Source organism: Rousettus aegyptiacus, unplaced genomic scaffold, assembly GCF_014176215.1.
Source record: "Rousettus aegyptiacus isolate mRouAeg1 unplaced genomic scaffold, mRouAeg1.p scaffold_m13_p_8, whole genome shotgun sequence".
In the NCBI taxonomy this organism is placed as follows: domain Eukaryota; kingdom Metazoa; phylum Chordata; class Mammalia; order Chiroptera; family Pteropodidae; genus Rousettus; species Rousettus aegyptiacus.
Window position 1 is genome coordinate 30336711 of NW_023416311.1, and position 26839 is coordinate 30363549.

At 40.2% G+C, this 26839-nt stretch overlaps 1 protein-coding gene and 2 pseudogenes across 3 annotated transcripts in view; 2 read left to right on the forward strand and 1 right to left on the reverse strand.

The window, feature by feature from the left end:
- Positions 1-6278: 6278 nt before the first annotated feature.
- Positions 6279-6398, forward strand: LOC118607362 (annotated as a pseudogene).
- A 351-nt stretch (positions 6399-6749) lies between these two features.
- The window catches only part of TMEM225B (transmembrane protein 225B), a 31590-nt gene continuing 11500 nt past the window's right edge, over positions 6750-26839 (reverse strand). Inside the window, exons 1-8 of one of the 3 annotated variants that reach the window (XM_036226267.1) lie at positions 23461-25161; positions 22779-22970; positions 21312-21389; positions 18703-18913; positions 17047-17193; positions 16089-16226; positions 7298-7504; positions 6750-7099 (exon numbers count right to left, since the gene is read on the reverse strand). In XM_036226267.1, the coding sequence (XP_036082160.1) occupies positions 7335-7504; positions 16089-16226; positions 17047-17193; positions 18703-18913; positions 21312-21323 (678 nt within the window). In that variant the 5' untranslated portion in view covers positions 21324-21389; positions 22779-22970; positions 23461-25161 and the 3' untranslated portion in view covers positions 6750-7099; positions 7298-7334. The other 2 variants (XM_016120748.2, XM_016120759.2) reach the window with 2 other exon arrangements.
- LOC118607436 lies at positions 25110-25228 on the forward strand (annotated as a pseudogene).

Consider the following 26839-nt stretch of genomic DNA (forward strand, 5'->3'; position numbering starts at 1 on the left):
ACAGAGAACTGGGCAGTTAGTGAGACCAGGGATTGCTAGGAGGGTTTAGATATGATAACTATTAGGGAAGTAAAATAGGCAAGGTTTGAGGATTGATTGGATCTGGAGGACGAGAGAGAAGATGGAATAATTTAGTAAATGACAAAGGCCATATTGCGTATCAATACGATAATAAACTTTTTAAAAGCAGACAACTGGTTGGTTATCTGGAAAGAGAGAAGTAGGGGCCATAACCTTCTATCACACACCAGGGCCACGTCTAGGATCTCAGATTCTTTTATATTACAAATGACATTAATAGTCCATCTTGGAAATAGCATCAGATTTTCTCCATTTACTAACATACTCAAATCCAAGAGGGATAAGACCAGAAGTTACCATATAATGCCAAGGGAATCTGCCTGGATTGGCTCAGACAATCTGGGAAAAAATGACCTGATTTAAAAAAAAAAAAAAAACTGGAAGGGGCAGAAGGAGACTGAGTCAGATCACAGGTTTCTAGGTTGGCTTTGGAAAGGAGAAAGAGGCTCCCCTGAATTGAGAAGAAAAAAATCAAAGATGAGTGATGGTCTAGGTCAGGGGTAAGCAAACTTTTTCTAGAAAGGAACAGGTATTAACTCTCCTAGGCTTTGTGGAACACATAATCTGTTGAGTAGCCTTTATTTTTCACAATCCTGTAAAAATGTGAAAACCATTTTTAGCTCACAGCCAGGACTAGATTTGACACAAGAGCTACAGTTTGCAACTCCTGAAGTAGATTTTTAGATTATTCTAGAGAGGTATTTAAGTAGTTCATTCTTGGCCTCTTCTCAGTGATGTTATCTGCTGAGAGTGCAAGAGACAATTACAGGCTTCAAGCTTAAATAATGGAGCAAAAATTGGAATCTGTTGTGAAGAATGATGTTGGAAAAAATTGTAGGGCTAATGGAAAGATTGTCAAGCCACACTGAACACCCAAGTGAGACTGAAAACAAGTAACACAATACACACAGTTGCTTATACAATCTGGAGGGAAGATCTGCAGAAAACAAACAGCTGGATTAACCCAATATTGGGATTTATCATGCTGATTATGAAGAATGCCACATGGGAGGTAAGGAGGGCTCTGGTAGGAGAAGGTTGTATTAAGTGACCATGGAATCTAAGCTAACGGAGAGGAGGAATAGAAACCAACAAGAAAAACAAGGAGAAGCTGAGGAATTAGAAGTAAGGATAAAGCTGTGAAGCATATTGCAGGAATTTTTCCAGAAATGTTACAGGCAAACTAAGTGTAAATTGCATAATTTCTCTGTTTTCCACAAACAGAGTCATTCCATATTCTGTTCTGCACTTCGCTTGTATTCACTAAACCAGTTTAAAGAGTATCAATAGAAACTATTGCTTATAGCAGCGGTCCTCAACCTTGCTAGCCCCAGGGACCGGTGTTCCTATGAGAATCTAACGCCTGATGATCTGAGGTGGAGCTGAGGTGGTGATACTAGTGCTGGGGAGTGGCTACAAATACAGATGAAGCTTTGCTTGTTTGTCTGCTGCTCACCTCATGTTGTATGGCCTGGTTCCTAACAGGCCACTGACCAGTACTGGTCCATGGCCCATGGCCCAGGTGTTGGAGGACTCCTGCACTAAACAATATATCTTTCCAAGTCTATACATATTGATCTACCACATTCTTTTTACTAGCTGTGGAGTATTTCTTTTCATGTATTTCCCATGACTTATGACGCTTATCAGTGGACTTTTAGGTTGTTTCCAGCATTAGGATTTACCAGAAATCAGGAATGAACATTGTTATACATAATTCCTTGTGGACTTTTTGCAAATAAATCTGAAGGATGAATTCCGGGGCATGGAATTCATGGGTCTAAAAGTTATCTAAAAGTTATTTTGAATTTCATCAGCTACCGTTGTCAAATTATCTTGCAACGAGGCTGCACCAATTTCCACTTCCACAAACAGTAAAGGATAATATTCATTTCCCCACAATCTCATCAGCACTGGATGTTATCAAACTTTTTCATCTTTGCCAGTCTGATAAGCGAAACAAATTTGCCCCCACGTTTTAGTTGCATTTCTTAATTATGAGTGTAGTTCATTATTATTCCTACCTTCATTAGTTACTTGTATTTCCTTTTCTGTGAACTAGCTATTTTTATCCTTTTTATCTTGTTTCTGTTGGGTTATCTCTTATTAATATGAGGGGGGAGGTTTAGTCATTAAGAAAATTAGCCCTTTATTAAATATTTTCCTATTTGTTTTTTATCTTTTTTAATGGAATTTCATGCATTGCAAGGTTGTTTTATGAATTCAAATTTATATTTCCTTTTTCTTTGAATCTTTTTTCACTTCCATAGTGAAGTGAATCCCCCATATGATTTTTTAAATCCCCCATATTCCCTTCCAATATATGTAAGGTTTTGTTAAGTTGAAATCTTATTCTGTCTGAAATGCATCTGATCAAAGAAAAAAAAAAATAGAAATCTTGCCTCCTTATTTTTTTTTTCAACTGTCTAGCAAGATTTCCTCAACCCTGTTGAAGGATCTGTTTTTTTCTTTTTGATTTAAAGGGCAAATTTTATCAAGTATTATATTCCTATGTAAAGTTGGCTCGATGTTTGGACTTTTATTCTGTAACTTGTCTGTACCCTGTGTCAGGACCTGACAAATTGTTTTAATTACTGCAATTTTATAATATCTTTTTTATTTGGAAGAGCTTTCTACATCACTGACTCTTCTTTCTTACAGTTTATAAAAGAAACTTTTGAAGAAAAAATCATCTGAAAACTGCAAAAGAAACCAGCCGCATTCCAACCTCAAGCTCCTGGCCCTGAGAGATCAGACCATAACCAAGAGAAATGGCATCAGCCAAAAGGAGACAAATTTCAGAGGTGAGCTCTGCAAAAATGAAGGTCTTTTTTGTTTGGTTTTTTGGTTTTTTTTCTAGCAAACAAGATGATACTGAACAAATTGGGAGCATTGAGAGGGCCTGAGAACAAGTGGGGAAAAGAAGAAGGGAAAGAGAAAAGGACAGAGGGGTAGAGGGAGAGAGGAAAAAAATTATCTGACCAAAGAGAAAAGAGATGAGGATATTGAATGAAATACAGAAATAGAGAAGGAGGTGCTAGAGGTTGTCATTACCATGGAGAGGAAACAGGAGAAGAGACAGCAGAGTTTAGTTAACCCACTTCTCATTTGCCCTGAGAATACTGGCCGGTGGCACTTGTGGCTCCACCGTTTACCCCAAGATAACTCGGGGATGGCAGTCTTAACCTTACCCCCAAAGTTTGCCACAAAATATCTCACTTTTATTATTTTTGCATCGCTCTAGTATATTGATAGTCTTTGGAAACAAATGACATCATTCTATTTATACATTGTTTTTAGTAGTGGTATTTCCACTTAAAAAATGTGGATAATTCTCAATCGCTGAAAAAGTCAAATCCTAGATGTTCTGCTTTTGTGTTGTTCCATGCTTTGAAATTTACTACATGAAAAAAATTATTAAATATTGATCATGATATGCATTTCTGTTATATTTGGATTAGAGACAAGTTCTGTTTAGAAATAACTCCAAGAACAGTTTTCATATTTTATTTTCACATTGAAAACCAGATTTGCTTCAGCCTCAAAGAACATGTTTATGTAAAATTAAATTAATGCTGGCAGCTTGCTGCACTTTTTTTCTAAACAGGAAATGGGTTAAAAATAAAAAATTTAAAAACCTATACTGAACACTAAAGGGCCTGGGGTGTCAGGTCTGGCATTGGAGTAAACATTTCACCTCTCCGGTTCTTTATTAATATGGGTAGAATATCAGGCCTGTCTTTAGCAGGACAAAGTAAAATAGCAGAAGTGAACACTTTTGTAGCATTAACTACGGAAATGAAGGTCATAGGAGTTCAAAGTGCTGGTATCGATAGTTTTGGATATTTGACTTATATTACCCAATTTACTCTTAGAAGTTTTAATATGAATTTTTGAATTGATGTATTTACATGATTCAAGAGTCAGAATCATATAAAAAGTTAGAGAATTATTGCTTCTACCTCTGCCCACTCCACACAGCCCATTCCTAGTCTACCCCGTCTCTAAAGATTTATTAGTTTATTGTATCCCTTTAAGTGTTTATTTGCAAATACTAATATTTGTATATTTTCCCTATCTTTTCCTCCTTTGGTATACACAAAAAAGTAGATACCTTGCTTTTTATCATGCAATATGTCCTAGATAATGTTCCACATCAGTACTTAGAGATCTTTCTCATCCTTTTTTTTTAAAGCTGATGTGCATATAACATAATTTAACATGTCCTGTATTGATGGATATTTGAGTTGCTTCTAATCATTTATTACAAATGCTGCAGCAATTAATACCTTGCACCTATGTCATTATTAAATGTGTGCAAGCATATTCTTAAATTGAGAATATTGGGTTAAGCATTAATACTTCTGCAGTTTTGTAGATATTGCCAGATTCCCCTCAGTACAGATTATTTTGCACTTCCAACCACAACATATGACAGTGCCTGTTTACCCACAGATTAGCCAATAGAATCTGTTGCATGAAATGGCATTTTGGTATAGTTTGCTCAACTTTTTGGAAATTTTGCATTTCTTTTAAGTTTTTAACACATTAATAACTTAATAGTGGTTAAAGTTTGTGTTTGATAACCCCGATATTTGGATCATCATAGCATCTGCAATTGTTTTCCATCAGTCACTTTTTTTTGGCATGTCTAGTAATTTTGCATTGTAAATCAGTATTTGCGCATAAAAGAAGAGGCTCCAGGCCTCCCATGATGGGGTAGTGCTTTGTTCCAGAGTGTCTATTCCTGTGAAAAACAAAGCGCTGCCCCAATCATGGAAGGAGTTGACTTTTTTTTGGGGGGGGGGGAGTAAATGTAGACTCCTTTTTGATAGAAAGGAATTTTCAGTAAAATTTTCTTCAATTTTAGTTTTAAATATTGTTCTATTTATTTCAGTTTTCCTCCTCAGGGACTCCAATGATACATGTTGGATCTCCTTTACATGAGTTTTATAGCTTTTACTTTCTCTCTAATCCTTTTATTTCATTTTATTCACTTGTATTATTCTTAATACTTTATGTCTTACTGTTATGGTATCTATTTTCTTTGGTGTTTCTTATAATTTAATCTTTATTTCTGACTCTTTCCAGTTTTCTTGAATTCTAAAAGTTCCTATTTCACATCTCACTGTTATCTGACCCTCATCTTATGTTGTCAGGACATTTCTTCTCTAAATTCCTATAATTCTGATTTGTGGGCTTTTTTTTTTTTTCCTATCTGCAATTGCTTCATTAAGTTTTTTATCTTGGAATATTGGATTATAATTTTCCTTTACTTTATGGTAACACTTTTGTTGTTTTCTTCATATCCAGACTTCTTCTTCCTGTGCTACCCTTGAATTCATATTAGTTTCACTTTTATATGAATGAGTTTGATATTCCTGGACCAGCTATTTTGAGGATACTGTGAGAAAGGAGTCAAGAGTCAGGTAAGTAGAATTCCCAGTTTCTCAGTGCCAGGGCTTTTTCTTCCATTGTTACATTGAGGGATACTTTCTTTTTCTGCCTTCCTATCACCTCTTTTACAAGTGGTGCTTTCTTAAATCTTTCCCATTATAGACTCCCATGCACTTTCCATGCCTTCTCTGCCTCCTCAACACACATGCCCCAAGTTTCTTCTCCATCCTGTTCATAGCCATTCCTTTTCAAGGTGGGTCCTTCACAGACATCTGTAGGTTAATATTTGCTAATGGTTGGAATTTGCCCTCACTAGTACTCCTATGTATTTTCTGACTCCCCTCTCTCAACTGTGCCCACCATGCCATTCTTCCAGTTGTGGTTTCTCATACTGGTCCTGCTGGTTTAGGGTGGTTTGGGCCACAATTACATATTTTAGAGTTTGTAGATTTTCTTTATTCTTAGTTTCACTGACAATTATAGTTCCTATGTGAATTTTTGGGGGAGAAAAAGTGAGACAGCTGAAAGTAGGCTGTCACCATATCTTTATAAAAAACTCCCAAGATACCTTTTGGAGAGAAACATTAGAAACTAAAAATTATAATTAAAACACCCAGCGGCTGTTTTTCAGATATATATGTCTTAGCTCCTCTGCTTGGATGTGAGCCTATGGTGAACAGGAACCTTTGTGTACCCCTGTGGTACAGTGCACAAGGTTAAGCTTTAATGAACACCGACAGTCCCAACAGAGCCTACTTGACCAGCCACGTCCATCACTTCTCTCCAGAAAGACATATACAGTCTATGGCTATGCCACCCTGAATGTGTCCGATCTCGTCTGATCTTGGAAGCTAAGCACGGTCGGGCCTGGTTAGTACTTGGATGGGAGACCCACCTAGGAAGACCAAGTGCTGTAGGCATTAAAAAGTGAATAAATAAATAATAGAAAGAAAAGAAAAGAAAGAAAGAAAGACATACTGCTGAGAAACAAAATATACTGCTTAAGTACTAGGGGCTTTTTCCACATGTATTCCTTAGAGAAAGGAGTGGAGAGGCCTTGTTACTTGGTATTGTTGAGATGAAGGGTCTTGAATCACTGCTCTGGCCCCCCAATACCCCAAAGCATTTTCACTTCCCAGCTACACCCATCCTAGCTGGGAGGCTGAGTGTTCCCCAGTCTATAACCACCATAAAGACTGTGAGGGGGCATGTTAGAGGCGTACTCAGAAGGCTTCTTGCTCTAGTGGAAGAATGGAATGCTGAGACATTGATTGGCTAACTTGCCTTACATTTTTCCCAGAGGTATAGACTCATAAGGCTCAGGCTTCCAGACCTGGGAACTCAAGTTTGGGGACGTTTTCACCTTTAACACCACCTAGCCCTTCCCCCTCAACACATACTTAAGAAAAGTTTCCTGCATCAAGTCGCACTTCTGTATGGGGACATCACTTTTTCTTTTCAAATTCAAACACCTTTTGTTGTGGTTACATTCTGTTCGATTTTTGTTTTATAAAAGTTCATTTTATCATTTTGTTATATCCCTGCCTCCCCTTCCTGCCCTCCATGCCAGGTTTTTGAGGTATGGATTGATAGGCAGTAGTCCTCCTTTTATTGAAAACACCTGCAAAGAAAGGCAAGAAAGAAAATCAGGAAGCTCTGAAGAATTTAAAAAAACAAACAAACTTAAATTTCAAATATGAGCGAAATAGAATAACTTTATAGGGAAGTCATGGGTTAATTTGACACTTGAGAAGCTCATTAGAAATAGTAGAGACTGGCAGAGAAGGGAGCACCACACACCCACAACACATGCACTCACACGGCTTGGTAAAGGGCAGAGGACAGACTCTTCTGGACTAGATAATTGTCTCTTCCTTCAGCAGTGTCTCCTTTTGTATTGAGCTTAGTTCTCCCAAACTCTCCAGATTGTCAAGGTCCAAGATCTCTTGAGTCACCTCAATTTTCTGGGAAATGGGCAACAAACGGCACCTAAAGCAGGCTGTTCCTTGAAAGAGGCAGATGGCACCTAGATAACAGCAAAAACTTGGCTCAGATTAGAGTGTTGTACTTCATGCCCAAGAGGTCAGGAACGCCCTCTAATGCAACTCCTTCTAGTCTGTACCTGCCCTAATATGCCCCCCCAACCTAGTGTATTACAGAGACAGAGAAGAAACAGAATACATCAGAAGACCAGGCATGCAAACAGATGGATGAACCCACAGAACCATGGCCAATGCTAGAGCATCTTAGCAATTGTCTAACCATTAATAGTTCAGAAAACAAGATTTAACAGAGGAAGGTCAAACACAAAACCCAGGCCTCTTGATGCTCAACTCAAGACCTTTGGTAAAGTAAAGAAAGGAAAAAGAGAATTGATGTTTATAAGAATAAATGGAGATACCTTAAGTGAATCATAAATGCTGTATTAATGTTAACACTAAGATAAAAGAAAACTACTTTCAGCATTATACTCTCCCACTAAATACTAGATACTCTCCCACTAAAAAAAAAAAAAAAAGAAAAAAAAATTCTAAAGAAAATATTTCTTAAAAAACTGGGACTGGCACAAGATGGAGAATTTACTAAGAGTCTGCCATATGAAGCTGGAACTTCAAAGTTACCTGTATTGACCAAGAATTCATAAACATAGGCTAGCTGTTATATGCATCTGCAGCTAAATTCATAATACCTATGTAATTTTTTTTGTGATCCTAAGCTAGTTGTATAGTCATACACCAAGCAGAAGCAAATGCAGATCCTTTTTTGAGGAAACATTTTCAAGACAAGCCTCAAGAATTTCCACCCCCCCTCCCAAAAAAAAAAAAATTCCAAGGAAAACAAATTTACTGCCAAAAAAACACAAAAGAAACCCACAACCAAGTGCCTACAGAAACAGCAGCCAGTAGAGTCAAACCTGCAAATAATTTGCTAAGCTTATAAGACACAGAATGTAAAATAAGTATGTTAAACATGTATAATGAATGTTCATTTAGAAACTAAATTAAAAATATAAGGAAGAAGAAAGCATAAAAAAGACAAAATTTAGAGGAAAATACAATTTCTAGTTATGAAAATAGATTGAAATGAAAATGTAACAGATAAGTTAAATTGCAGTCAGACACAGTTAAAATGTGAATGGATGAAATCGAAGATACATCTATGTAAGTTATTAAGAATGTAGCCCAGAAAGACAGAGAAGGAAAATATGAAAGAGAAATTAAGACATGGAGGACAGAGTAAGAAGGTCTATCAGATGTCTTCCTAGAGTTCCACAAAGGAAAAAAATAAAAAAAGAAAATGAGAAGATAAAGATGCTGAAAGACACTACTCAGATTTAGTTCACAGAACAAATTCTAACGCAAATACCCATACTCTACAAAATACCAAAGAAAGTCTAGAGAAAAGAAAGACTGCCTTCAAAAGAATATTTTTACAGAGACCCAACTTCTCAACAACAATAGAAGTGGGAAAATAGAATAATAAATATCTTGAATGCTGAAAGAATAACTGTCAAGTTAAAAATGTGTTGAACAAAACTAACTTTAATGAACAAAAATAAAAGACAATTTCATACAAACAAAATATGAGAGGCGTCTTTAATTGACCATCATTAAAAAGAATTATAAAGAGTATATTTTCAAGCAGAACGATAATGTTCTTAGAAGGTCTAAGAAGGTTTGATGAGCAACTAAGTTGATAAATATGTAGGAGAGTTTAAACAAATATTAAATGTATGTAATAATACAAAATGTACAGAATTTTTAAAAACCATGACGAAATTAAAACATTGGACAAAATAGCATATAAATTGAGTGGCAGTTCTCGTATTATTTATGAAGAGAATAAATATGTTGATTATCTTTCAACTTTGTTAATAAGCATTTTAAAATGTCAAGAACAATTACCAAACAAATAAAAATGTACCATATAACTTCCAAACTGAAGAGATGACAAATTTAAAGAAAATTATATACATAAAATTCAGTCAGTTCAAAGTAAGGCAAGAGAGTTGGGGGCAGCGGGAAGCAAAAAAGAACTGAAAGCGCAAATTAAGGTAGTAGAAAAAATATAAATGTATCAGTAGTTACAATAAATGTAAATCAACTAAATGTTCTATTTAAAAGACAAAGTTTGTGGGGGAGCAGAAGAAAATGACATAGATGATAGAGGCTCTGTTCATTCCTCTGGTGACCAAATCAGGTTGTGACAGAAATAAGGAGCAAACAGCAAGGAAAAATCACCTGGGATATGGATGAACAAGCCATACAACTAGGGAGAAATCTAAGAAATCACCCTGAAATGACAGATGGTAGGACAGGGTGAGGACGCGAGGCTGCCTGGCCCTAGCAGCTGAGTGGGCAGAGGCCATAGCAGCGGCATGGCAGCTGGCAGCTGCAGACGCCTCTTAAAGGCCCGTGCCTCGAGCGGACTTTCGTAGTGATGGACCTGCTTGCTCTGAGCACCAGCGCTGATTGGCTGTGCAGGAGGCACCAGAGAATTACAGGGGAACACTGAGTTATCGGGGTGAGAGCCGAGGTGTGACTTGCCCTGTAGAAAAGTGCCGGCGGTATCTAATGTTCCTCTGTTGAGCCCTCCCTGATCCCAGTGTGCAGACTCAGTGCCGACATAGCATGACATCATCAAACTGGATAACAGAGGTCACTCCATCCAGAGGATTCCCTGAAACATGCCTCCCCCAACTTGTGGCCCCACCCAAGCCACATCCAGATGTGTCCTCGCTTAGTCGGGTGCCCCTTCCTGAGCAGTGCCTAGACTCACACAGGTGGCAGCTGGCTTTAGTTTCTGGTGTGGCCTTTTGAGGCAACTATAAGCATAGCACCTGTGGGTTGCTTGCTGAATCTTAACAGGTGGCCCTGGAGGGGCGCAGGCTAGGGCTAAATTTGGCCTGTAGTTGAACTCTCAGGACTGTGCTACTGGACACCTACTACACAAATACACACTAATAAGACTGGGAGACTTAGGACCTTTGCTTGTACATAGAAACAGACACAGAAAGGCAGCCAAAATGGGAAGACAAACAGAAACCATATGAGAGAATAGAACAGAGATCCAGAAATAATGGAATTGAGCAATCTAACAGATGCAGAGTTCAAAACACTAGTTATAAAGATGCCTAATGAACTCATGGCAAGTGTAGATAAATTCAGTGACAACTTTAACAAAGAGATAAAAAACATTAAAATGGAAATGGAAATTAGAAAAGAGAACCAGTCAGAAATGAAGAACACAATACCTGAGATGAGAAGTATATTAAATGGAAAAAGCAAAGTGAATAAAGAAGAGGATCAAATGACCTATATAGAGGATGAAAAAACCAAGGACACTCAATCAGAATGGCAAGAAAAAGACGCCAAGACTATAATAATAATTTAAAGAGTCTATGGGACACTGTTAAAGGTAAAAATATTCATGTCATAGGGGATCCTGAAGAGGGAGAGCAATAAGTTGAATATATATTTGAAGAAATAATGATGGAAAACTTCCCTAACCTGGCAAAGACATAAAACCCCAGGAAACTCAGAGAATCCCCAAAACCAGAAACACAAAGAGGCCCACAACCAGACACATCATAGTTAAAATGCCAAAGGTTAAATACAAAGAGAGAATCTTAAAAGCAGCAAGAGAAAAGCTGTTAATTACCTACAAGGGAGCACCCATAAGACTGGCAGCTGATGTCTCAAAAGAAACTATGCACGACAGAAGGGCTTGGCACAAAATATTCGATGTGACGAAGACCCAGGATCTACACCAAGAATACTTTATCCAGCAAAGCTTTCATTTAGAGTTAGACAGATAAAGAGCTTCCCAGACAAAAATAAGCTAAAGGAATTTATCACCAAGCCAGTATTACAGGAAATGTTGGAGAGACTTCTTTAAGAAGAAAAAACATGTATCAAAAACAAGAATAAAGAATGGAAATAACTACATTCCTATCAATAAGTACCTCACATGGAAAAGAATTAAGTGCTCCAACCAAAAGATAGAGTGGCTGAATGGATAAGAAAACAAGACCCCTATGTATGTTTCCTACAAGAGACTCACTTCAGATTAAGACAGACGCAGACCAAAAGGAAGGGGATGGAAAAAAAATATTGCCTTGATGGACCTAGAGGGTATTGCTCTGAATGAAATGGGTCAGATAGAGAAAGACAAATATTGCATGATTTCAAATATGTGTAGAATCTAAAGAACAAAATCAACAACAAAAACAAAAGTGGAAATAGACTCATAGATACAAAGAATATTTAGAGGGATACTAGATGGGAGGGAGGTTGGGGAACAGGAAAAAAAGGCAAAGGGATTAAGAGGTACAAATGGATAATTACAGAAGAGACATGCAGATGTAGAGTGTAGTATGGAGAAGATGGTTAATAATGTAATAAGTATGTAAGTGGGAAGAGGGTACTAGATTTAGTGGGGTGATCACTTTGTGAGTTATGTGGATCTCTGATCACTATGCTATACACCTGAAACTGGTATGCCAACTATAAGTGAAAAAAAAAAACTCATTGAATTGTACAATGTAAATACAAGCAACTAATTATATTTCAATAAAAACCCCAAAAAAGTCAAAGTTTGTAAGACAAGATTTAAAAAAATCCAGTCACAAGCTATTCATAAGACACGTCCAAAACATGAAGGTTTAAAGTAAAAGATTAAAAAAATTAGTAAAAGACTTTAAAAAACAAGCAAATACTAACCTAAATAATACAGAAATTGCAATAGTAATATTAGATAAAAACAGATTTTACAACAAGAATTACTAGAAATAAAACATTACTAGGAATAAAAAGGATCACAGCATAATACGTTCAATTCACTAGTAAAATATAACAAATGTAAATCAAGATTTAAACAACATAAACAAACTGATCTAATGTTTATAGGTAAAAGGTTGCATTCAATATGAAACATGAAAACAGACCTCAAACTAGGCTATAAAGCAAATCTTAATCTGAAAATATTAGGATTGTATAGACCATGATCTCTCATCAAATTGAATTAAGTTAAAATCATTAACATAGAGATGCAATCAAAATTCTATGCTTAGAATTTTAAAACTATACTTTAAAATAATGATGGATTAAAGAATAAATCATAAGGACTAGAAAATATTTGAAATAGAACAATAACAAAAAACATTACACATCAAAATGGAAGATGCAAGTAAAACAATTCTTAGAATTAAAGCTTTAAATGCCTACTCAGATCCTGATTTAAGAAGTTGGAAAAGGAATAGAAAAATAAATGAAAAAAAGTAGTGAAGGAAGTTCAAAATAAGAAGCAAAATTTAATTAAATAGAAAACATAAAATATGAAGGTTCAAAAATGCTAACAGCTGGCTCTTTGAAAAGTCTAAAAAATGATAAGCCTCTGACAAAACCTGTGATGAAAAGGGAGAAAAGGAGGTATGAAAAAAGCACATAATTACAAATGCAGCACAAATTTAAAAAGAAAACTTTTGAGTAACTTGTCAATAAATTTTAAAACTTAGATAAAATTTATAAATTTATAGAAATATATAAATTACCAGAACTAATTTGAGAAGAAATAAAATACCTGAATAGCTTTGTAATCCTTAAAGAAACTGAATCATGAGCTTAAAATTCTCCCATGGAGAAATACCATACTCCTTTTAAAGGCAAGCTTATACAGAAAAAATTTAATAAGAAATATAAATTCAGAAATCAGAGAAAGAGAACACCCTCAACCCATTTTATGATGCTTGTAAAACCAGGATGTTAGAATCAGAAAAGGACAGTACAAGAAAAGAAATGTTAAGACCAATTTTACTTAAAACATGAATGCAAAATCCAAAAGAAAACATTAGTGAAAAAATCAAATAATAACAACAAAAAAGATAATACATAATTGACATATTGCCAGTTATCTACCATATTAACAGGTTAAAGGAGAAAACTTAATGATCTCGATACACACAAAACTAAAAAGCATCCAATAAAACAACATTCATTTATAATTAAAAAAAAAACAAAAATCTTTAAAAACTGGAACTAGAAAGTAATTTCCTTAATATGACAAATATTGTCTACCCAAAATATGTACAAACACCATAATTTGTAATGAAACATCAAAAATATCCCTTTACTATCACCACTTCTAATTATCATTGTACTAGAGGTACATATATCTAGGGGGTAAAATCAAACAAAAAGACAAAATTATAAAACTTAAATAACCATTAAAGAAGAGTTAAGGAAATGCAAAGAAAAACCATGATCATGGATAGAAAGATCAATATTGTTTTTTTTTTTAAATCAGTTCTCTCTAAATTGGTCATATATTTGGTATAATTCCAAACAAATTTCAACAGATTTTTTTGTGTGTAAAATGTAATGAAACATTTCTTACATGTAAAAAAATATATACATACATATATAATAAAAATTTTCTTATATGTAAGAAAAGAGTCCAAAATAGCTAAGTTATCTTTAAAGGACAACAAGTGGGAGGATTTTTCCTACCAGACATCAAGAAATCATAAAGCTACAGTAACTTTGAAAATGTGGTTTAGGCTTTAGAATAGACAAATTAATGGAACATGGAAATTTGATTAATAACAAATGGCACTGCAGATTGGTGAAGAAATGATAGGCTAGTCAATAACTGTCACTATGACAACTCAATATTCATTTGAAAAACAAAATGTAAGTGATCCCTACCTCACACCATAAATCAAGATGGATTAAAGAATTAAATATGGAAAGCAAAACTAGAAAACTTTAGAACATAAGAATACATTTCTTAATATACAAAGGAAATAAATAATTTAAAGGAAATATCAATAAATTTAACTGCAGTAAAATTAATAATTTCTATTCCTCAAAGGACCCCATATAAGAAGTAAAAAAGCCAAGCCCTAAACTAGGAGAAATATTTGTAATACCAATACTAATAAAGGATCATTAACTAAAATATATAAAGAAATCCTACAAATCAGTTTAAAAGGACAAAAAAATAGGCAAAATACTAAATAAGAATTCCTTAGAAGAGGAAACACGAATGGCCACTAAACATATAAAACGATGTTCAACCTATTTAATAATCAAGAAAGTGCATATAATAGCATAAAATACTATTTTACAACAATTAAACTGGCAAAGTTTTAAAAGTCTGATAATTTCAAATGTTGACAAGGAAGTGAAACAACATGAATTCTTTCACCCTGCCAGTAGGAGTGCAAATTCTCTCTATCTCTTGGGAAACCTATCTGGCACTATCTAGAAAACTTGAAATTATGCATAATCTGGATCCAGCAAGTCTAGTACTTGGCATCTTGGAGACCCTCTTGCACATGTGCAGCAGGAGACATGCACAAGAAAGTTCACAGTGTTGTTGGTAGTAGAAAAAATAAACTGGAAACCATCCAATGTCCATTGACAGGAAAATGAATAAACTGTGAATTAGTTATACAACTAAATACTTAAGGTGGTAAATATAAATAAACCTCAGTTCCTTGCATTAACATGGAGGAATCTCAGGGTTATAATGTTGACCAATGTAATAAGTTCCAGAAGAATAAGTATATTTATACAAAGCTTTAAAGCATGCAAATTAAATAATATATTGTTTATGAATATATATGTGTAGTAAATGTGATTAGCGTAAATTTCAGAGTAATTGGTTCTGGTGGGGAGAGAAGAGGATGAGATCAGGAAGAGCCACGTGGTTGAATGGGAGAGACTTCAAAGATACTTTTCTACCATATTTCATTAATTTTGACAAATTAGTTTTTTTTTCACATTTTAATATCTCTGAAATGAGGATATATCTTACAAGCTATAGCATCTTACAAGCTATAGCATCTTAGACTTATACTTGGTATCAATATTTCTTTCTTAGTGGCATATAAAATAAGAGTGTAACTTACAAACTATGGATTCAATGAAATATGGCTAGTTCTTATACTATATGGTGGAAATATGAGTGTGGTTTATTGTTATTACTTATATCTCACAGATGTAAGTATTCTCTATTATATATACTCATTGTATAATAAAATTGATTTAAAATAGATTATAATCATGAGTCAGGTTAACATAGCAAGTGGATTTAGGAGTAGGGGCAAAATTAGATGCAATTAAGAACTTAGATGGTGATAGTATATAAAGGGGGTAGGGTGAGAATAAGATCACAGATTTCAGGATAAAGATAGAGATAGGAATAGAAAGCCTTAGGAAGGAGGATGGTATAAGGAAGAGTACAAAAATTTGCAAGAGTATGGTTCCCAAGTCAAGAAAGGTCAGAATGGGAAGGACAACACAGGGAATAGGGTCGAGCTCTAGAGCAGTGCTGTCCAGTAGAACTTTCTGCAACGGTGGAAATTTCTGTATCTGTACTGTCCAATATGGTAGCCACTAAACACATAGTAATGTGGTCACTGAACATTTGGAATGTGTCTTTTGTGACTGAGGCACTGAATTTTTTACCTCATTTCATTCTAATTAATTAAATTAGCCACATGTAGCTTAGCAACTGCAGTTTTGAAAAGCATAGCTCTAGAGCATCCACAGCTCCTGAATCTAGACAGAGGGCAGAAAGAGGGGTGCAAGCCCCTGGACACTCACCAGCCACTATGAACAGAATGGTGCCTAAGCCCAGGATGTAGTAAGGCCATTGCACGGTGAACTGGGGGGGACTGGGCTTCATCCTCAGACTCTGGATCTCCAGGGCATGCAGCAACAAGGCCAGGAAAGCACAGGCCCCTGCAGGGTCACAGAGAGGCACCCTTGCTCTCCTCCATGGTTCCTCTTTCACTCTAGCCCTCCTCAGACTTAAACATAACCTATATGGCTCCTGCATGAGGGTTCCTTTCTACTGCTTGCCCTCTCGGAGCCAGTAAGTTCCACCCCAAATACCTGTCTCACCCTCTATCCCAACTCATCTCAAAGCCCATGTACCTCACCTCTCAGGGGCCCCTAACTAGAAATCCCTTTCCTAGGTATCCTGTGTGCCTGTGACCTCAGCTGATTCAGGCTGGGCCCTCTGGGTGTGATGCTTTGGATGAAACTGAACCTGATTTTCTCACTGCAAGCCATCTATCTCCTCCATCTAATGGGAGCCTCCCAGGAGACAGCCTTGGTCAGCCTTCAGGCTTTTAAAGTCAAAGGTTCCAAAAGGCAGAAATGATCTCTTCTATTCATTCATCCAAGAAATATTTATATTTCACTTATATCATATATTTCATTACATTAGAATTCTATGCCAGACTCTATGCAGTCGCTGGGATAATTATGGTAAAAAGGCGCCCAGACAAATGACTCCAAGCCAAGGTGGTAAGAGCCTTGCTAGCTGGAAGTGCAGAGTGCCGGAAAGCCCCAAAGGGGAGGAGTTATAAAGTATCCATCCTCACACCGGGCTTGAGGGTGGGACACTTCATAGAGAAGGCTACAGAGGAGATGCTTTAAAATCTTCTCTGTCCTGACATCACAGATACCACCCCCACCCCTGTCTTTAGGCCCTGCCCCAGGCCCTCCCCAAGGTGGGGGCCTGCCTGAGGACAAGGCCTGCCTGCCCGTTTCACACCTGTGAGGAAGCTGATGCAGGCTGACACAAAATTGTGCTTCCGGGTCCTCGGAAAGAGCTGAGACGCAAAGGACACCATGATGAGGGTGGTGAGGAAAGATAAGACGACTGCAGAGAGCAGGAAAACTCGGCCGAGGATGATGTAAACTGCAGGGGAGGGAGAGCAGGCTGGCGCTGGGCACCCTGACCCCAAAAGGCAGAGCCCACAGAACCTGGGCACGGTCCTTGGAGCTCTGCCACCCTCAGGTCCCAACGTGTGGCTTGGGACCAAGGTTCTGGTCCTTCCACTTTGTTCCCAGGAATACTCGGCCCATTAAGTTCCCCATGACATAGAAGTATACAAAAAAAAAAAAAAAAAACAAAAGAAAAGAAAAGAAAAGAAAGAAAGATGAACAAAACAAATGATGGTTTTAATAAAAAATATAAAACCCTCATGATAAAATTTGTTACATATGGAAATGTGAAGAATCACATCTGTATTGGTCACACTGAAACGAGTCACAGGTGGAAAATCAGAACTTTATGAGGTCAAGATGTTCTGAACTCTGTGGGGAACCCCTATTTAATCGTCCTGGTTAATAGAATTAATGAAACAGACCAAAATAGCAGAGTCAGAGTCTTGAGAACATGGTGATTTATTCTACTATTGGCATGATTCAAACCCATGCTAAAATGAGTTTGTATACACTCCTGAGCATGCAGAGATGGACAGCTGGAGGTGGAACAAAGAGACAAAAGTGTTGAAGATCCAGAATTCTAGAATCGACTCTTGGGCTAAACCAGTGCTTCTCAACTAGAGGCAGTTTTGCCCCTCACCGGGGATATTTGACAATGTCGAGAGGTAATTTTGGATGTCACAACTAAGAGGCGAGGGTTCTTCTGGTATCTAGTGGGTAGAAAAGGGCAGGGGTACTACTAACCATCCTGAAAGAAACAAGAGAGAGCCCACAACAAAGATTATCCAACCCAGTGTCAGTTGCGCTACAGTTGAGGAACCCTGAATCAAAAAGCTTACACACAGAGTCTGGCCCATCTTTCCCAAAGTGGCTCCTCTCACCTATTACCAGGAGATAACCCCTGGGTCTCCCAGGGTCACTTCTTTTCCAAGACAGACACCATCACAAACTTCCCAAATTCCTTGTAAAACATGGTCTCAAGCATCTCTTGAAAATGTGGTACCCAGGTCTGAGCACATTATCTGCAGAGCTGCCACCCAGATTTGGACAGGTGTGTGGCCGAGGGGACAAGTGGAAGCTGAAATCCTGCCTGCACTCTAACCTGGCTGCTCCCCCAGCTAGGAGTCATGCCCACCCAGAAGGGTGCTGTCTCGATGGGCTAATGGAGGCCAAAAAGTGGGAGAGCCTCACGGAGTAGGGCAGGCTCTTTTCCCTCATCACAGATAGAGCTGCTGCTTCCCCAGAAATAAACTTTGTTGCTGACACATTTGCTCCTGACTCCAGTGGTCAGCCTGACATTATTAACCCCTTCCCGGCCACCTACTTTCCTCTGACACCAAGAGAGTGGAGACTCAGAAAAATGCCCTTCTGAGCATATTAAATTCTGTTCTCTCTGCCCCCAGCCAGTCCTTTGTCACCTCTATTCCCAACACTAGCCCCATTTTCCTCTCCCCAGACCCCCACCTCCATCCTTCCTTACTGGATAAGGGTCGAGGCTTCCAGCATTTGATATGAAAGCAGTTTTCAAACAAGCCACTGAAAAACACTTCACGGGACTCTTCATTCACAAGGCGTACCCAGAAGGGGAAGATGGCGACTAGGACTATGAGCAAGTAACCCAAGGCGGTCAAGGCTGGGGCTATAGCCCATGTGTAGCCCTTCATGTCGTCGTCCTCTAAAGTCAGTATCACCTGTGTAAGGGAAATGTGAGGGTGAGAAGTGGGATACCTACTCAAAATTCTCACGTGGCACAAGATAATGCCTGTGAAAATGCTAGCACGCACATGAGGTTCAGTAAATGCCCATTTCTTTGCCTTGATAAACTTGATAGCCTTACAGACCTCTTCAGCAGACCCAAAAAACACATAAACCATTTTCTGTGTGACCTAACTCTTTGTGTGATCCTGGTCACATGGGGTCCATTCTCTGAGCCCCAATCTCTACCTCTTTAAAATGAAGAGGTTGGACTAGGCCATCCCCAATCTCTTCTAGCTCTACAGTTTTAACCATTCAATTATATTAATACCCACCCGCTGACCACAGAAGAACCCCTCCACCACCTTCTTTCACAGCTATTTGCCTTTTGAGATTACAGAATGAAGACCAGGGGAAGATAATAAGACTAGGGTCTAAGTATCCTTACTCAGTGAGTGGCCTTCTTGCCTCAGGACCTGGGGTTTAGATTGGGAGGGGTCCACCTGGCCAGGAGGAGCCCTCCACTAAAAGATGAGCAGATCATATGCACACGGTAAGTTTTACAAATAGTTTTTAGAGTTTCATAGACTCTTCTGAAGCCCTGGGTACCCTCTAGGCTTGGTGGTCAAGGCCCTCAGTTAAGGATCCCTCATATCCTCTCCTTCACCACCATCCGTGATGAAAGATGCCTTCTTTTAAATGAACACCTGTGATGTAGAAGAGCTGGCTGGACTTGCCTGTAGAAGCCCTTGACTATCATCTCATCTTTATCATTTGCTAGCTGTACAATTTTGGGGAACTTGCTAAAACTCTCAGGAGCTTGGGTCCACCATTTGGAAAGGGAGGACATAACGCCTGCCCTGTGAGGTCACTTGGAGGGTCAAATTAAATACTGCATACTGAAGGGTCAAGCACAGTGCTGGGACTCAAGTGCTTAATTAAAGTTGGCGGCCTTTAGGGGACAGACTTCTCCTAAGTGGGCTGGTGGCCATTTACCACCTAAAGGCAAATTTATTCATCTAGTCTGCTTCCTTTTCTGTCTTTGTCAACCCGGCAGCCCTGAGAAATAAGTTTTCCCAAGATGGAGAGGATCAAATGGGGGAAGGAAAGGAGTTGGGTAGGAATCTGAGGTGCTGCAGGTAGGGCAGGCTTGGTCAGGAGGTGTCCAGATGGCACTGTGATGACCCTGGCCACCTGGTGGTACAGAAGGGAAGCATCAGGAGGTGTGAGAGAGACATGACAAGGGAGGTAAGGGCACCCCAAGACAATAACCCTTCTTTCTAAGTCATGCCCAAAGCCAGGCCTGGAGACTCCTGAATAAGCAGGGTTGTATTTGGCAGCACCAAGGATTCAAGCTGTGCATGGTGAGTGCAGAAGACAGGGCCGTCAGAGCTGCTCTCTCCTCTCCGCACCCTGTGCAAACACCCTTGCTCATGTCCAGGGACTGAGGCCTCTCCACTGTTCTGATGCAGAACCCCCTCACTGCTGGGGGCAAGGAGTATCTTTGAGGCCTTGAATACTGATTGCTATAGTAGAACAAGCCTAATGGCAGAAGGCAGAGGTATGGGTGCCCTCCTACACCACCCATCCAACTATGCTGTTTATAAATGGGTAGACCATTGCTCCTCTTTGAACGTTGTCAGAGTGCTTTGGAAATGTTCTAATGTGCTTTCTCCTCCTTTCTGTCATTCACCAGATTCTCTTCTCCAACCTGAAAAATTTGATCCTCCCCTCTCTCCAAAGCTCCTGTTTCAATCTCCCCTCCATGACTCCAGGCCTGCTTATGAGACACCTGAACTTCAGGGCCTCAGTTTCCTTCACGCTAAAATGATGAAGTCTGTGGGACCAGAGACTGTAGAGTCCCAGCTCTAAAACTCTCTATGTAGGAATCATGGCTACATCTTGACCCCATCCCGTGGTTGGGATGGAATACCACGGACGTTTTTATTTGATGGCCTGTGCCCCATTCTGTCCACCCCCCACAACCTCAACTTGTCTAAAACTGACCTGAGTGTTGTCCCTGTTTCAGCCATTCTCTTCATCACCCAAACTCTAGCCTGAAGCTCATGCTGGCTTCTCCCTTTCTCCCATGCTTCCAGCTCAAGAGCCTTCCTCATCTTCTTAGTTTTCCTTTCACAGAGTTCCCCAACCACCCATCCTTTCTGCCCCGACACCTGCCTTGTCTCCCTCTGGTCCTGGAAAATCACAGTCGGCCTCATGCACCTGTAGCCTCCATGCCTCGGTTCCTTCCCTGGGGGTGCCCTCTCTGCTCCTCCAGATGTTTTAAGTCCAGCTACTCCTGCAAAACTCAGCTTGGTCCTGGTCTACTCCATGTAGACCTCCCAGCCACCAGACATTATCCATCCCCTCCACAAAAATTAACTGTGCACTTACTGGACGTCCCATACCCAGCTTAGGCCAATGGGGGCAATTCAGGTATGAAAAAGACAGGAACTCACAGGCTCTTGAGAACTACAGGGAAGAGAGATAAACAAACACATCACATGATACAGTGCTTTCTTCTCCTCAGATTGGGGTCACCGTGGGGCCCAGTATACCCCATAGTATTACCTCCTGTCTACACCCCACCCCCACCCACCATTCTCCACCCTCCACCCTGCTCTCCAGTGAGAAGGACCTTGTTCAGCCTTTCTCCAGGGATAGGGCAGGATCCTGCATGGAACAGCCTTTTGTGCTGGGACGGGATTACTATGCCCCAGGGATATGCAGTTTGGGGGATGCACTGATACAGGCTGGACTGAAAGGACCACAGACATTTTAATATAAAAAGGGATTTGTAGATCCCTTTGATGAAAATACAGAGCCAGAGAGAAGGCTCCACTAGTACAGGATCCCACAGTCAGTCTGTGCAAACCAGGGGCCAAAAGTCACATGGCTGGCCCCCTACCTCACCAGCCACCACTGGCCAGCAGTTCATTTCAGTGACCCCCAAATGTGGAATTCTGTGGAACCGTAAATTTTTTCTAATAGATATGTTCATGTGAATGTGTGAGAAAGAGATAATGAAGGAATGTAGTCTTTTTTTTTTTTTTCCTAAGGGCATTCAAAACAAAACAAAAACTGTCATCTATTATCATTGACTGTTTTAATTATTATTTAAAAAGGACCTACAACACTGGCAAGTAGAAGAGCTGCATACTCCTCTGCGGGGTCTGGACCAGCATCTGGGAACCACCAGCTCGGTGGAGGGTCCTCAATCGGGTTCCTCTAGGAGAGTCTCCCTGAACCACCCTGCAGTAGCAGCCTGCGGGAAGCTTTGTCACCTCCCCAGGACCTGTGCACCCCTAGGAACTCTACTGGGGGATGAAAGAGGTGAGCAACATAAAGTACACCTGGGTTGGAATGGAGACGAGACCGCGAGGGAACCGTGTGAGCCGCGGGCAGGAGCACTATTTCTTCCCAGAGACAACCTTTCCCTGCACACCCCTTCTGTGGTCCCAAAGAGTGACATTTTCCAGACCCAAAGAAGGGCCCCGACCTGGCTATCCGCCCTCAGATCACGCCCCGTGGATCCCAACAGGCCCTCGGGTTTTGTTTGGCCCAGGAGTGGCGAGTTGGGGTGGGGGCTTCTCCATACTATCCCCCTACTGGTCTCCCCTCCCTCCGCCGGGGCACTGTCCCGGTCTCCAGGTCTCCTGGGCAGGGTTTCCCTCCTGGCTGCTCCCTGGCCGCGGGGCGAGCCGCTGTCCCTCGTACTTCCCTTCGGCCCGCGCGGTTCGGGTTTCCGTTGGTCCTGGAGGCCCGGCGCGGTCTGCTTGGTCTCTGGGCAGTCCCCGAGCCCTAGGGCCTCGCAGAGGAGGGCGGAGCTCACCCCTCTGGTCGGCCGCCCCCGCCGCTCACCTGGTCTCCCGACAGGGGGAACCCGGCCTCTGGGGCTGATGCGTAGGGGCCTCGCTCTCCGGTGCGCAGAATCCAGTCGGAATTGGAGCAATCTAGTGTTGGCAGGATTTGAATTGGAATGCCAGCTCTGCCATTACCAGCAGGGTGACCTTAGGTAAGTTACTTTTCTTTCCTGGGTGTCAGTTTTCTCATCTGTGAAAGGGGAATAATAATAGTAACTCCGCCTGTTGGATGGCAGAAAGGATCCAATGAGAAATGGCTTGAAAAAACGTCACGATCGACCCCACACAGAGAGAGTGGTACACAAACAGCAGCTTCCACATGGAGCCTGCGAGAAGCTCAGTTTCCTGCCCCTTCAGCTCACTCCTCTACCCCAAGACCCTCGCTTCCAGACCTTCCCATCCCCCATCCCCGCGCTCTTGTCCCGCGCATGCGCTCTGATCGCCTTGGTGCCTCCCTGCCCCTCACGTTCTTTGCCCTACTCTGCCCTCCCGGATTAAGGCTGTCTGCACCTCATAGCACCCGGGCAGGTTTTAAACTTTTACAAGAGAGGACACTCAATGGAGGCAGGGCTGGCTTCCAGCCCCGGTGATCCGGGTGGGGAGCTTGTTCTAGTGGCAATAGCAGCCACGCTTGGAGCCAGTTAAATCACCAGCCTTTCTTGCTCTGAGTCTGCACTTACTAGGAAAATACGTTTAAAATTCATAAGATTTTTAAAATCTAGGACCAGGACTATGTCTGGCATCCTTTCACACCTTTCCACTAAAACAGGAAGGGATGAGAGTGCATGGACCCTTAATTTATTGAGTCATTTATCATGTGAAAGGCACATGACAGGCCTTGTGATATTTATATTCTGTCATAAGATTCAGAACCCAATTTGTAAGCCTTCAGGCAAGAGAGGGCCTTTATTGGCTTAGCTGGTACAGGGCAGAGGTACAGCTAGTGAGAACTGGAGCCAGGTCAGGAAGACCCCTAGACAACTCTTCTCTGCCCTGATCTCAAAGATAGCTCCACCTAATAGGCTTTCATTCTCCAGGTAGCAAGGGAAATAGTCACCCTCCAGACTCACATCCTCACATTCAGCAACCTAGGGAAAAAGAATATTTTCCTCTCCCTATTCCCACCCTACTTGGTTCAAAATTTCCCAAGGAAGCATTCAGATTGGCTCAGCTTGGGTCACATGTTCATCCCACTCTGGCCAAAGTTTAGTCAGCTGTGCCTCAGTGGCCAGGCAGATAGGGTCATCTAAATAGCCAGCAATTTTAACCACATACTTGGAGTAAGGTAGAGAGAACTTTCTTAAAGGAAGAGGGATAGTGTTCTCAGAAGGAGAGAGAAATGATGGCAGACCATGATAGCATTTTCATATGCACTCTTATCCATTACTTTTAAATATCATTACATAGCAAATCCAGAAATGACAGGTATTATTATCCCCACATTGCAGATTAAGAAATTGAGTCTCAGGATAAGAACTTGCCCAAACGATCATGGATGGTTGCTAAAAGATGATGATCACTAAAAATATTAGGATGTAGAGGAATAGATCCTTTGCATGGTGCTGATCATCCTTGCAAATTTACTAATTGCGAAAGGAAGACATATCTTTACATAGCAGAGATCTTAAATAGTGAACAAAGCACTACTTTGGGTGGAATAATCTGACACCACGTGGCTCTGGAGGTGATACAACATGGAGACATCACCTGTGAACTATTCTTGCCAAAAATATTTAATCGATTCTCTAAACCTCATTTCAGATTAGAGGAAATACAAAAGTTGAGAAGGTGGTTAAACATCACCACAAGAAAACAGAAAGTGGTTTTGTGGAAAATTCTCAAGGATAACTGGTTTTGACTCCTCCAAAAGTATCATTAAAAAAACAAAAGGTGGAGAAACTGTTACAGATAAAAAGAAAGACATAAAGCCAAATGCAGTATGTGACCTTTGCTTTTATTCTGATTTGAAATAAAATAGTTTTCTTGGGGTAACTGGGAAAAATCTAAGTATGGACTATATTTTAGATTAGTTATGGGATTATATTCTTTTTCTTAGGCATGTTAATAGTATTTTGATTATGTAGAATAAACTTACCCTTAGGAGAAACATGCCTTAGTATCTTGAGGTAAAGGTTATATTCAAATTTACTTTCAAATGATTCAGAAAAAAAGTATATAGATAAAAAGCAAATATGGAAAAACATTAATAATTGTTCATCTAAGTGGAGGCTATATAAGGTGTTATACTATTCTTTCACTTTTTCTGTATGTTGAAATCTTTCAGATAAAAAGCTGGAAAAAGAGAACTATATAAGAACACACACATACAGTCTACAGCCATGCTACCCTGAACAAGCCCAATCCCATCTGATCTCAGAAACCAAGCAAGGTCAGGCCTGCTTAGTACTTGGATGGGAGACCACCTAGGAAAACCAGGTGCTGTAGGTGTAAAAAAAATAAAAAATAAGGGATTGTAAGCTGACGAGGTCCTTGCAATCTGTGAGGTCAACCAAGGGTTGTCTCGCCTTAAAAAAAACAAAATAAAACAAAAACATGAACATACACACAGCTGGAACCTAAATTTAGGTTTATCATCCAGCCACTCAATACTTGAATATTTGAGAACCTTCTCTAATGACAGATAGTGTTAGGTGCATACAGTCTCTGCCCTCCTAGAGCTTGGAATCTAGCACAGAAAACAGGCAAACGACTAAATCATTTTTTGAAAAGTATGATCAGTGCATGAAGGAAGCATAGCATGCTATGAGAATTGCTGAGCAAGAACAATTCAGTCCAAGGGAAGACCTGTCAAGGAGGCATCATTTAGATAGAATCTTATTCCCAAAATGTGGCTGCATTGTTCAGGGGTTTTCACCTGCTCTATGGGCAAGAAATACTGTACATCACATGTGTGTGCACCCAACACACAGAACAAGTCTTACTTACCTTTGTTACATGCAGTGCACATGGATGTTTTCTATTCCATTCTAGTCCTGCCTGCTTTTTTCTTTTACACTTAGTGCTCATGCAGTTCATTACAATAAACTAATTTTATGACCTATTGGCTTTTAACCTATAGTTGAAAAATACTGGGTTCATGGACCCAACCAATATCAAAATGACTGGGAGGAGTGGCCACAAGAACGCTGGAGAAGTCAGTGGTCAGTGGTCAGTGGTCAGAACTGGGACACGAAGGGTCTTATCAGATTTCATCCTGAGGGCCATGAGGGTCTTTTGATGGGATTAAAGCTGTCACACTTGGGCACCAGTGCTAAAATTCATCTTCCTCTTCCTATCTCCCCTTTGCCCAAAGACTTCTACCTCTTTAGCCAGTGCACAGAAATGCCTTTTGCCCAGGGGTGTGCAAGCCTATGTATAAGGCATGGCTAAGGACTGCCAGGCCAGCCCCTCCTAGGAGTGGAAATTTTAGATTGTGTACACAAGTTTAGGTTATAGCCTCCTCTGGAAGCATTTTCGTATTTTCCCAGGTCTAGGATAGAGGGACAGGCAAGGGAAGAGGGGATTGCCTTCTGGGAAAGGGAGCAGGGACTGGAGTCTAGAGTTCTGACTTCCCTCAGGCTCTGTGCTTCCTTGGTCCAGAGCACCAAAGTTGCCCTTGATCCTTGGTTCTTGAGCCCCAAACTGTAGTTACACTGTGTAACAGAACTGAGAAAGGAGCAGGCCCCTGCCCCTGTGAATCTCAGCTTACTGCCATTGGGGAATCCACCCAATACCTGGCTTCACCCCCATGCAATAGCCCCCTCCCACTGCTCCTTCCATCTAGCCAGGACGCCCTCTCATTTCACATAGGCCCCTGATGCTCTCCACACTCCGAGTCCTGCCCTCTTACTAGCTCTCAACAACCAAGCCACCAGATCTTATGTAGTCTCTGTCCTCTCAGCACCTATGAAATGTTGATATCCTCTATTGTATAGATTCCCAACCTTGGTTGCGCATTACCTGAGGACTTACAAAATCCCAATATCCAGGCCATACCCCACAGCAAATACATTGAACCTCTTGAGACCAGGATTGAGGCATCAGTACTTCGAAAGCTCC